The 13854-nt window shown below is 35.5% G+C and overlaps 1 protein-coding gene across 2 annotated transcripts in view; it reads right to left on the reverse strand.

Moving 5' to 3' along the window:
• The window catches only part of atrx (ATRX chromatin remodeler), an 84188-nt gene that overhangs the window by 26855 nt on the left and 43479 nt on the right, over positions 1-13854 (reverse strand). For both annotated transcript variants that reach the window (XM_073819995.1, XM_073819996.1), the window contains exons 23-30: positions 12721-12851; positions 10237-10331; positions 10009-10148; positions 8252-8402; positions 8042-8142; positions 5418-5526; positions 5148-5325; positions 3874-4065 (exon numbers count right to left, since the gene is read on the reverse strand). In XM_073819995.1, coding sequence (XP_073676096.1) covers positions 3874-4065; positions 5148-5325; positions 5418-5526; positions 8042-8142; positions 8252-8402; positions 10009-10148; positions 10237-10331; positions 12721-12851 — 1097 coding nt within the window. The remainder of the gene's footprint in view (positions 1-3873; positions 4066-5147; positions 5326-5417; positions 5527-8041; positions 8143-8251; positions 8403-10008; positions 10149-10236; positions 10332-12720; positions 12852-13854) is intronic.

Genomic DNA, 13854 nt, shown 5'->3' on the forward strand with positions numbered 1-13854 from the left:
GTGATAAAACATTGAGGACTTCGGCAGAGAGATGTGGGGGGCTCTATCTTCCCCAATATAAACCGTCTGTGGTACACAAGACAAATATCTGCACAGCTGTGTGATTTGGACACATGTGCACTGGATGCCTTAGCCTCCAATTAGAGGATCCCAGCATCATCGGTTCTGGAGAATAAAGCTCTTCAGTAAACAAGGGTCACGGAGGTAGCGGCGTGCAGCTGTGTGCTGTTGTGAAAGACTGGATGCACAATCGAAGGCCAATGTGGTCTTGTAAAATCTTCAGGGGTTCTCTCTCCTGTGACTGCACACCTGTGCTTAGATAGGCTCAGAGATGAAGCGGACAGAACTATTAAGATGAGAGCTGAGCACTGTTTCCCCAATTTCTCATCCCTCTAGGACTGAATGCTTTGGAAACCAGGCGCATGAGTAAATAACAGCTTCTCAATCCTTGTGAACATCAAAAGGTAACATGCACAGAGAACAGGCCAGGGGCGTTCAACTTCAACAGTGCACACGATTCTGCAGTCTGAGGCCGATTTTGGGGATCGTAAAGAGATTTCCTTCATTACAGGCAGTCTTGGATCACTTAGTTTATGATCAATCACCTTCCAAGTCATTTGTAAACAAACACTGCCATGTAAAGTGCATCAGTGAATGAAATATCAGTTTTGCATTTTGCTGTGAAACAGCCTAGATATATGCTTTCAATATACTGGTACAGATATAAGTATACTTGTGTAGGCTGATACTATACAGCAAAACCACATCTGTATCGCCACAAAATCTAATCTGTTTAAATTGACTAAGCCATGAGGATATAACAACTTTGTTTACACTGCCGTTCAAAAATTTGCGATTAGGAAGACAAGTTTCTGCATTTATTTGAACCAAAATACAGAAAAAAAAGGTAACACTTTCTATGAAGCCCGTATTTATAATACATTATACAGGGTTCCTGCAGATTTGAAGAAGTGTAATTCAAGACTTTTTAATACCACCTTATATGAAATTTAAGACCTAAACCTGTAATGTAAATACACATTATATTACATACATATGTAATATTTAATGTGTTTAATCTAAAAAGAAAACTACATTTCATCGCTGTCATTAATGATATGTGACCCTGGAGCACAAAACCAGTCTTAAGTCGCTGGGGTATATTTGTAGCAATAGCCAAAAATACATTGCATGGGTCAAAATTATTGATTTTTCTTTTATGCCAAAAATCATTAGGAAATTATGTAAAAATAATGTTCCATGAAGATTTTTTGTAAAATTCCTACTGTAAATATATCAAAATGTAATTTTTGATTAGTTATATGCATTGTTAAGAACCTAATTTGGACAACTTTAAAGGTGATTTTCTCAGTATTTTGATATTTTTGCACCCTCAGATTCCAGATTTTCAAATAGATGTATCTCGACCAAATATTGTCCTATCCTAACAAACCATACATCAATAGAAAGCTTAATTATTTAATATGATGTATACATCTCAGTTTTGTAAAATTTAACCTTATGACTGGTTTTGTGGTCCAGGGTCACATATTTATTATTTCAATATACATACAGTGAACTTTTCATATCAGGAGGCAATATTCCACACAAAATATCCCCACAAAAGTACCACATCACGGAGATTTTAGCGGTGTAAACAATTTATTCTGAAGCAATATTTTCACCAGTGTTCGATCAGCTTTTACATAAATCTATCTGAATTTTTTTTACATTTATAAAGACCTATTTTTTTTTACTTTTTAAATATATGCTTCACCTTTCATGTCAAATTATTACAATTTATCAATAAATTCTATTTGATGACGCAGTAACTACCGCGAGGGGAGAAAAAAAATCTTTGATCTTTTCAATGATTGTAAACAGTCATTAGGTCCGTCAGACTTCAGATATTTTAGCGATAATGTGACCAAAAATATTTAAGACTCATCAAATCTGAATTTAAGACATTTTAAGACTTAAGGACCCGCGGGAACCCTGTTATAAGCGCATTCTTAAGGTATTATAATGAATGCAACACATTATAAAAAAAAACTTATAATATGTTGCATCTCATGTGTCATAGCTTTTAAGAGTACCAATAAAAAAAAGATGTAATATAATGTAAAAAATAAATGCAATATGATATAGTCCATTATAAATGAAGTAGATTTAATATGGTGTTCATTGTGTTATAAATCATCATAATCTTAAAAGTTGTAACCTCAAATATGTAAGTATTATAGTTGTTTTTATGATCATTCATGAGATGATATAACATATTATAAGGTTTTTTATAATGCATTCATTATAATGCCTTAGAAATACCATTATAATGTATTATAAGGCTTATAGTGTACTATGGGCTTCATAGAAAGTGTTACTTTCTGTAAACTGTAATATTGTGAAATATTATTCCAATTTAAATTAACGTTCTTCTATTTTAATATATTTTGAAATGTAATTTATTTCTGTGTTCAACGCTGAATTTTCAGCATCATTACTCCAGTCTTCAGTGTCACATGATCCTTCAGAAATCATCCTAATATGCAGATTTATTTTCTATGATAAAAACAGTTGTGCTGATTAATATTTGTTTGGAACCTGTAATACTTTGATATATAAAAAGTTAAAAAGAACAGCATTTATTCAAAATGGAAATGTTTTCGAAGACTTTACTTTGATCACTTTTGATCAATTTAACACATTCTTGCTGGATAAAAGTATTCATTATAAAAAACCTTGAAATGAAATTTAAGACCTAAACCTGTAATGCAAATAGACATTTTACATAAATACAGTATATGTAATATTTAATGTGTTTAATGTAAAAAGAAAACTTAAATTTCGAAACAAAAACATCATTAATGATGTTTCTTTTCATATCAGCAGACACTATTCCACACAAAAAGATTTTTATAAGCAACACTTTCATCAGTGTTCAACTTTTACATACTTAAATCAGCATATTTTTAATTTACCTTTATAAAGGCCTGTTTTTTTTTTTTTACTTCTTAAATGTATGCATCACCTTTCATTTTTAAATTATTACAATTCGACAAATTCTATAGGGCTGTTACCAGGCAGATTAAATACATTTTAAATACATATAAATTTTAAATACATTTTAAATACATTTATGAATTTACAATCAAGAAATTTTGGGGGGAATCTTCGTTCTGTTTAATGACTGTAAACATTCATTAGGTCCGTCAGACTTAAGATATTTTAGCGGTAATGTGACCAAAAATATTTCAGACCCATCGAATCTAAATTTAAGACATTTTAAGACTTTAAGGCCTTTTGTTGGGAAAACGTTATCTAAGACATTTTAAGGACACCCTGAACTTTTGAACAGCAGTGTATATTGTTAGAAAAGATTTATAAATAAAAGCTGTTCTTTTTAACAATTTATTCAAAAAAGAATCCTGAAAAAGTATTACAGGTTCCAAAAAAAAATAGTAAGCAGCACAACTGTTTTTAACACTGATAATAAATCAGTATATCAGAATGATTTCTGAAGGATCATGTGACACTGAAGACTGGAGTAATGATGAAATAAATTATATTTTAAAATATATTAAAACAGAAAAACAATTTCAAATTGCAACAATATTTCACAATATTACTGTTTGTTTCTGTATTTTGATCAAATAAATGCTGCCTTGTTAAGCATAGGAAACTCCTTTATAAAACATGCACAGCACGAACACCAGTGTATATCAACAACATGATTTTCTGTAAAGATGCTGTGAAACAATGTGTATTGTGAACGGTGCTAAACAAATGCATTTGATTTTGTTTGACGAATTGAGACAAAAGCACCAGTGTGTTTTTTGCTGACAAACAAGAGAGACAAAAACAAGTGTTTTTTACCTTTGGCAGCATGGGTGTGGCCCGCTTGCTCTTCTTCTCAGAAGGATCGTCCAGCTGGTCAGGCTCGAACGTGTAGAGCTCCGTCAGTTCGTTCATGGTAAAGTGGCGTTCAATCTGCTGTTGGTCTACAACTCTGAAGGACAGCGACTGTTTGGCGATCTGCCGGTCATAGATTTTGTCCTCCATGGTTCCCTTTAGAAAAGAAACGCATCAAAAACGTTACAAATCTGATCCTCACCCTAGTAAGCAGCCCAACTGAGAAACATTTTTAGCCATTACAGATGCAGCTTGTGAAGCATATGCTCTGCGCAGTGCACTCTCTTGGTTAAAAATATTAGCTGAAGAAGTGTTTATTTAATTTGCTTAACGATCAGAATAAAATGAGCAAATATTCGTTTGGAAACATGTGCTATTATCCAAATCTGTAAATGTTTAGGGGTGGGGGGGGGGGGGATCTATTCTCTGATGCATCGCAATTCTCTCTTCAACGATTCTGATGATTTCAGAATCAATTCTGTGCTTGTTTTTTTCCCCCGCATATGGCACTTCATTGCACAGAATTTGCACTGTGAGACACGTGCACATTGCTTGATAGTGTGTGCTTCCACCCGCTGTGTTTTACTTTAGATATGCTTTCATTTATGCCAAATGCAGTACTATTAGATGCATGAAACTCACACACTGGCAGACTTCCACGTGTGTTTTGTGTTTGTTTGTCCTAAAGCTCAATTGTGGCTGCGGTTAAATGCACTTGCATTTTCAAATACTTTTATAAGAAACTGATGTACACACAGTCAGTTATGTTTTCAGAGCAGGACAAAACATTCGATGCATTGAAATAGATCTGTGCATTAGTTTGAATGCAGCCTGTTAAAGCTGCCGCTGTTTGTGATCTCATCAGTAATAATCAAACAGCAATAATGCTGAGGAGAAAAGAAAAACTAATAACTATTGTCTAAACATTCAGATACTTAAGGAACACTTTAAATGAGTAATTGTTTTAAAAAGTTGCTTGCTCATTTAATAAAAAATAAAGTTAATTTTGCGCAAAATAAATTTTATATAAAATTAGCCGTGTGAAGTAATATTGAAAACTGAGAATGTAACAAATCGTGATATTTAGTGGATAATGAAAAGCGTAATTAAGAAGATTGTGAAGATTCACACCACCTTACTTTGAATCTCATGTATGTTTGTATGTCAGTACTTCAAACTATAAACAAAAAGCAAAGAGCAATTTTACATTTTGTTACAAAAAATCAAGAGTTTCTCACCTGAGCCAAAAACCTGTAGACAAACACTGTCTTGACTTGGCCGAAGCGATAGACTCTGAAAATACTCTGAATGTCGTAGGATGGGTTCCATGAGGCATCGAAAATTATGACCCTGTTTGCAGCTACCAAGTTGATCCCAAGAGAACCAGCTCTGGTTGAAATGAGGAACAATCGACCCCTGTGGAGAACAAGAATACAAGTGCTTGACAATCCTGGAAAAGTTTGAAACGGTTCCTCTATTTGCTGCTCCAAAGGGAAAAGTGTCTTTACCGAACATTAGTGGTGTCATTGAACTCCTCTGCCCATTTCTTCCTGGTCGTGGCGTTCGTTGAACCATCTAGACGATAGTAGTCAATGTTTCTGAACCACTTGCCCTCACCTTGAGGATAAAACAGTTAACAATCAGTTTCTGTCAAACATTTAACGCAGCTGTCAGTCCTGCTACATACCAGGGGGAAAGCATGTACCCGACATAGGTGGCAAAGCCCAAAGAACTCGTGTTCAGCAATTAATATTGTGGCCTCCCACACTCCTGTTCATAACTAACATTTCAACATGTTTCCAATTATTCCTCTGTGATCTTTTCATTACAAATTGCTAAGCCCTAAGCAAACATTTTTTTGCTAAATAAAAAAGGCCTAATCATTTTTAAAATGAAAGTAAAAACAGCTGCGAGGGTTTAATTAGGACCGTGACCTTATTCCAGAGGCTTTATGTTTACATGCGCATATTTGTGCGTTTCTGTGGGCACTTAACCCAGATCTGTGTCAGATGTCTGTGCAAACACAAGACGAGTTTCCGCATGTAACCGCACTTATTTACTGAGATCAATGTTAAATTGACAGCAAATATAGTTTAAGTGAAAACGGCAGTTCTGGCCATAAACATACAACAAAACACTCATAATATAAACATGGGCCACCGCACAGACCATATGAAGTCAAGACAGACGAATAGGAAAGATGTATAAACTGTGTATAAGGAGGAGCAAGTCATTACATTTTTTTTTCTCTTTAGAAGTAACTAACTAGTGTGATTTCATGCTGATGTAGTAAGAATTTAAAATGAGGCACTGCACTAAAATATGACTAGAATTTACTCTTATTGTTTGAAAGAGAATATTAAAGGAGAAGTTCACTTCCAGAACCAAAATTCGCAGATAATGAACTTACCCCCTTGTCATCCAAGATGTTCATGTCTTTCTTTCTTCAGTCACAAAGAAATTGTTTTTTGAGGATTTCTCTCCATATAATGGACTATCTGAGTTTGAACTTCCAAAATGCAGTTTAAATGCTGCTTCTTAGGGCTCTAAATGATCCCAGCCGAGGAAGGAGGATCTAATCTAGCGAAACGATCGGTTAGGGCTGCTCGATTATAGCAATAATCATAATCACAATTATTTTGGTCAATATTATAATCACGATTTTTTAACATGATTATGAGTGGGTCCGGAACTTTATATGATTGAATAATTTAAAGATGGCAATACAATAGAAAAAAAAAAAAAGATACAAATGAAAAAAAAAAAAATTTCTGGAATTTTAATTTATTTAATTGAATGTAAGATAAAACAGCATAGTCATTACTGACTGAATTAAACATGCTTTGTTTCTTATAAAAACTACAAAAGTCCCAAATGTCAAGAGCAGTGAGTGATTCTGTCTTTTGTTGTTTGATTAACATTAAACACAAAGACAGCAGAAGGAATATTACTTGTGGCCGCTTTAAGAGCTGCACAGATCCAATATACTGTTGCACACGTATTTTCATTCTCAACTGTTTATTTTAACTTGAGACATAACTGACAGTTTATCCGAATAATCACCAAACGCCGCATTTTCACACACATTTGCATATATTTGACCATTTAGGTACGCATCTTAAGCTAAACGTTCACTTTACTTGTTTGTGTTCTGCTCCGTCTCTGAGCGCATACACAGAACAGCGCAAGTTCTCTTTCGTGCTTTTAAAAACACCTCATCAAATAAACATTAATAAATCAAGCACGTCTCATTTTATGCAAGTCATGTTACATGATTTTACTGATTTGCATGTGAAATTCGCCTTTTATAGAGAAGCGAAAGTGGACAAAGGGGGCGGACTCGGGAGCAATAATCATTTTATGCTGATTATTGCATTTTCATAATCGTTTGAAGCCGAAATCGAAACTGAGTTTCGATTAATTGCACAGGCCTATGATCAGTTGTTTTCTAAAAAAAAAAAAAAAAAAAAAAAAAAAAAATTCAATTTATTTACTTTTTATCCTCAAATGGTCATCTTGTCTAGCTCTGTCTGAACTCTGTGTATTCCGGGTCAAGACAGTTAGGCTATGTTGAACAACTCCCATCTCATTTTCTCCTCCAACTTCAAAAAACGGCCTACATCGCTGTTTTACCATTTTTTGTGAAGGGCGTTTGATCTTTGCATGTTCACTTGGTAAACACTTGGTCGTTACTTCTGCAGCGTTGTAGAACGATTTTGAAGTTGGAGGAGAAAATGAGATGGGCGTAGACAGGGCTAGACAAAATGACCATTTGAGGTTAAAAAGTATATAAATTAGCATTTTTTGTAGAAAATGACTGACTTGGAAGTTAACACTACTAACTTTTCTTTTGTTGCTTGATTAACATCACTGCAAAAGACGACAGCAACTAAATTAGGCTGCTGTCCCTTTAAAACCAAACACACAAATGCAATGCACTGATACACGTCCGATATTCTCCCAACTGTTTACGTTCACATAAGACATAACCGAGTGTGTTTACATTAATACTCGTCAATTCATTGAGGACTGAAGTGAGTGGGAGTGAGTACATTGTCTGTAAATGTTTGTTCTGGAAGTTAATTTCTCCTTTAAGGCTGAGGGGGGGGGAAACATCCAAAAAGTGCCTCACCTTTATACGGCGAAAGCTTTCCTTCCTCTTTGGCTCTGCCTGCCAACTCCAGGAAATCTTCAATGAGGTCCAGGGAAATGAGAGACTGGCTGAACACCAACCTGAGGACACACAGGACATGTGATCTTCATATATGAGCGGATGACATGGAAGACGATGATTTCTAAGACGAGAGAGAACTGTTTGCTACTCTGGCAAAAATTAACTCACACTTTCTCTTCCACTTCTTCAGCCATGCGGAGGATCTCAAAAAGCAGCACCATTTTCCCAGAATGCTCCAGCACCTCAGAATCCGGCTCGGTCACAAACTCTTTGTACCAGTCCGGCGATGGGCTGCCAGGACCTGAATTTGACGGCCGAACTGAGGAAAACATCACAGATAGACACTGTTGAACTGTAGGGATCTCAGAAAGACCAATTCTCACTAACTGCCTATTTGCATGCATATTACTTTATTAGTACTTATAAACCACATATTGATGCCTTATTCTTCTTCTAAGACCATACTCTAGATCCTCTGGTCCTACCCAATACCTAAAATTAACAACTACCTTACTAACTAATAATTAGCACATTAGGAGTTTACTGAGGGAAAACCCTTAGTTAATAGTGAATATGTGTTCCCCAATCCATAGTGTTACCAATGTTTCAGCGCATCTAATGTCGGGTCCAAAATCTTCAAACATCATTTTAATAAATAACTCCTTTATTTATAAAATGTGCATTTCAAATAGCGTTTAAGTGTTGTTCCAAACCTATATTAGATTCTTTCTTGTGTGGAACCATTTTTTTAATGAACGTTGGTAACCATACAGTTGGTTTCCATTGACGTATATGGGGAAAACAAAACAAAAAAAATAAAAAACACAGAAGTCAATTGACCCTTCGCAAACAGCTTGATTGACAGATGATCTGACCAATCATAATGCCAAATCTGCCACTTTGTCCGACAAACAAATTATTTAAAAAATTCCAATACCTATTTTTAATGGCCGTTTACTCAAAATGAGTTTTTTCTCCTACACTGAGCCATAAATCTCCACTACAGTAGCACTTAGACACTACAAACTTTACATTTGTATTCTTGGCTATATTCTGAAGGTTTTCAGAGGGATTTGTTCATATATAATTTGCTTGATTTTATACATTTTATTCCTCCAAAAATGGTAAAAAAATATATTTTCTGTCTGTTCCAAGTTTTTTTCCCTGAATTATGGTGCAACAAAATGAGATAACCAAAATCCCCTCTGTGAAAACATTTGACTCTATTATGTCAAAAAAAAAAAAAATTAAACAAAGAAATTTAAAACTGAAATGTATGCAAATTAGCACATTTTAATAAATAGTGGCTCATTTGCATATTTAAACCTAACATTTTACAAAACTTGTAATACAAAAAATGTTTGCCATTTTCAAATGTAATCAATCAACTGGGTAAGGTGATAACTATTAGTTATTTTTTTTACCCTATTCACCTGCAGTGTCTCGCCTTAAGTAAAGAAGAAAAGGCGATCGGTTCACGTGTCGATTGATCAGGTAAGGCAAAACAGCGATCTGTCACAACAAATTAAAGAGCCATAATATGGTATTTATCGTTTATATTTCTTAAAAAATAAAAGAAGACATTTCAAAGCTGAGACCTTGTTTCACACCAGAATTAACCTGCTCTGTTTCCTCTTTGCTCCGCAATGTATCTTTCACTTTGTGAGAACATGATGTGTAGTATCAGAGCGGCATTGTTCGTCAGACATTGCAACTTCAATTAGTTTTTGCAAGGGTCAATTGCTACCATAAAATGTTTAGTTTCCAGCATTCTTTTGTGTTCAGCAGAACAAAGAAACTTGAGGGTGAGTAAATGGTGACAATTTTCATTTTTAGGTGGACCATCCCTGTAACCACTATTAGTAATAACAGCACTGCTTAACTCCTATCTGAAGAGTTGATTTTGTCAGTAAGCTCAGACATACCCTCTTCCACAGGTTCTGCTCTGTTCCGCCCCTCGGGGTTTCCTCCACGAGAGCTGGTGTTCCACTCCTTAATCACTTCCAGGTCATCGCTGTCGGACTTGTCTGAGCTCTGCTCTTTACCTTTGCCTCGTTTCTTCTTTCTGCACAGGAGTTTAGAGAACCAGATCAGTCCTAATACTGGCAGCATACAGGGAGGTTACCAAGGAAGAGTAAGGACTCATCTCAAACCTTTTGGGCTTCTCATCTTCAGAGGTCAAACTCATGGACGACTCCTCAGTCTCTGAGGCTATGAACTCCTCCATACTGTCCTCGTCGAAGTATCCCTGTTAGTTTGGAGGGGGAAAAAAAGATTTAGTTTTAGCTTCGCACATCACATTTGCTAGAAGAAACCTCAATTCTTCTCATGCATCACACATGTTTGAGCTTCAGGTGAGACAAATGCAGGTGAATAGGGTTAAAAAAACAACAAGAAAAAAACTAATAGTTATCGCCTTACTTACTCGGTTAACAGCAAACATTTTTTGTATTACAAGTTTTCTAAAATGTTAGGTTTACATATGCAAATGAGGCATTATTTAATGAAAACATGCACTAATTTGCATACATTTCTAGTACAAAAATCTAAACACTGGATGCAGTTTCAAAATTGTTGTTTAATGTTTTTGACATATTAGAGTCAAATGTGTTTACAGAGGGGATTTTGGGTATCTCATTTTGTCACTCCATAATAAAAATAAAAATAAATAAATAAATAAAAACTTAGAACAGATAAAAAAAACAATGTATTTTTTTTTACCATTTTTGTGGGAATAAAATGTTGTATAAAATCAAGTGAGTCATTAATGAACAAATCCCTCAGTAAAAACCTTTAGGATAAAGACAGGAATAAAAATGTAAAGTTTGGTGTGTGTAAGTGCTACTGAAGTGGAGATTTATGGCTCAATGTAGGAGAAAAAACTAGGGCTGTTCCATTCCGAAATTTTTGGAATCTATTCCGATTCCTGGTTCTGGAATCGATTTGATTCAATTCCAAGAAGCGATTCCCCACTGTTGTTTTCGATTTTTGTTTTTTTAGATTGGATTAAGCTAATTTGCAATGACTGCAAGACAAAGGTCGTAGAAAGTAGCCTTCTCATAATATGAAGCTTTATTTGTAAAAATTATGATTTTTCCGTAGCTCTGACTGATTTTAAATTGTAATTTTGTCTGCTTTGCCCATGAAATTAGTCACAACCCACAGCTCAGCACAGGACATGCATTCATTGCATTAATAAAGCAAGACATGAAGTGTCTAAAATACATGTTCACAGTTCAGCTAAATAATGTTTACTTTAACAGTATGCTTTGCACAAAATTAGCATTCATCAAAGCTATCTGATTCGAACGAACCTTTTTGTGTAAACGAATTAGTATTCTAATAATTATTAGCGAGCAAGAGGCAAATTAATGGATCCTTCTCAAACGGAAGGAATCCCTAAACTCAGATGAGCTCAGTAATGACTCGTTTTCATGAATCGACATTTAGCGACGTTTGATGACTTTTGATACAGCCCTCCATATAGTCTTGTTGAACTAAAAACAGCTCTAAATGTGGAGTTGATACCCATTGATGGGATCGATTCCCAATGCCTCGGAATCGTGTTTTTTTTTTTGGAATCGATTCCCAGTCCTAGAAAAACTCATTTTTTTAAAAATATGCATTGTAATGAAAATCTATTGACACAAATAGATAAAGTGCTATGAAACAAACACTTAACAGTGTCTTTTGGATGTTTTCTTTCCACTAGTCTGATAAAACACTATGAAATTCTTCTTATTATTTTTTTTGACATATTAGAGTCAAATGTTTTTACGGAGGGAATTTTGGGTATCTCATTTTGTCACTCTATAATTTAGAAAATACTTAGAACAGACAGAAAACAATGCATTTTGGGGGGAATAAAATGTATAAAATCAAGCAAATTATATATGAACAAGTCCCTCTGTAAAACCTTCAGGATATAGAAAATTTGGTGTGTAAGTGTTACTGAAGTGGAGATTTATGGCTCAGTGTAGGAGAAAAAACTCATTTTGAGAAAATGGCCTTTAAAAATATGTATTGTAATTGAAATCTATTGACGCAAATAGATAAAGTGCTATAAAAGAAACACTTAATGGTGTCTTTTGGGTGTTTTCTTTCCACTAGGAATAACCAAAAAAGTCAAAATCTCAAACTTGACAGATGCATGAAAAAAACATGCAAACTGTGCATGTTTATCAATCACTATTTACATCATATAAAGCAGATTTACTGCCATTTTAGATCTTTTTTTCCTGGTATTTGAAATGGAGGGACAGAAACCTTCTAGGCTTCCTTATTTTTTATTTCAAAGATTAACCGCAGTTTTATAGACTATCTTTGGATGGCGAGTAGATGACAGAATTTTCATGTTTGGGTGAACAATCCCTTTAAATGTTGTACATCTAATGGATTGTCTAGCTTTCTAGGGCTTAACATAATAAACCTGAAATAGATAATGTGAACCTGAGCATGTACAAAAGTGCTCCTTTGGCAGGTCAAGAACATCATTTGGCACCCTGGTGGTTTTTTTGGGTCTGGCGTACTGCGTGTGCACAGAAAGCGATGACTTCAGGGAAAGTTCCCCCTCAAGTAAACTCCCCCGGGGCTGTGTTTTGAGAGAAGTCTGCAGTCTGCCGTCTTTATTCGCTCACCTTGTTTTCTTTACTGATATAGTCCAGCTGGAGGCACCACGGATGGGTCCAGATTCTGCTGAGCATCTGGAAATCCTGGAAGAGTTTGGTCCCCGCACGGCCTCTTCCGCTCTCCAAGGCAGAACCGACACCTGTTCAGAGGGAGACGTTTAGCGCCCGCCGCTGGCACGGTTTCTAGCCCAGCGTGCCAGAGCACGGCGCACCGCAGCGCCCTAAATCCTGAATTCAGATTAGCCCAGAGGATTAACTGAGCAGGTAAACAAGCTCTTAGGACTGTGAGAGGCTCACGTTGACTGTTTTCACACTGATACTTAGAAAAGCAAAGCAACAAAATCCTCTACTTAAAAACCACAAGAAAAAAAACATGCCTTTGCAAGAAAAGCTTAAATCTTAAAACTGCTGTGTGTCATTTCTGCAGTTCACCAAGCGGATTTGCCAAACAAATGACTGGCTATATTAAAAAAACAAAACACTAGCATACTAAACATAGCACAGGGCCTGAACCCTGTCCACTAGAGTACCTGAGCGACAGTGATAATCCATCATAAGAGCGATGATTGCATGTCTTTAAACTAAATCTAAAAACTTTTTCTGGTCAATTATGGTGCCATTCATTTTGAGTAGGGATGCACTGAATGTTCAGCAACCGGAATTATTCGGCCGAAAATAAGCGAAAAGGCTGAATAAATTATACCGAACAATGACGTGACACGATCAAATAGAGGTGTGCACTAATGCAGCAAACATGTGGACAGTGTGAAAGCTTTTAAAACTGTCCGAGAAAGACGCAAAAATCATTACAAGCACCGACAGCAAGAGACTGTTTAGTGTCGCATCGCATGTCTTCCTTAAGAAAAAAAAGGGCTGGTTGTTGCTGGATACTGTATGAAGACTGAAATCATCCATTAGTAAATAAACTACAGAACGTAATGTTGTCTAATACACGCACCAACTGTATTTATTCTGAAAGCGCTGCACAAGCTCCTTAGCCAGGGTTCAAAGTCAAAATCGCGAGGAAAATCGTGATGAGAATCATTCATAAATCTGCTGCTGTCAGCAAAAGCTAGTCTTTTTGCGAGTTTCCGCCAAAATAAAAGTCAACATTCATTAATGTTAGTATTGTAATTTTACTGT

Source organism: Garra rufa, chromosome 16, assembly GCF_049309525.1.
Source record: "Garra rufa chromosome 16, GarRuf1.0, whole genome shotgun sequence".
Taxonomy (NCBI): domain Eukaryota; kingdom Metazoa; phylum Chordata; class Actinopteri; order Cypriniformes; family Cyprinidae; genus Garra; species Garra rufa.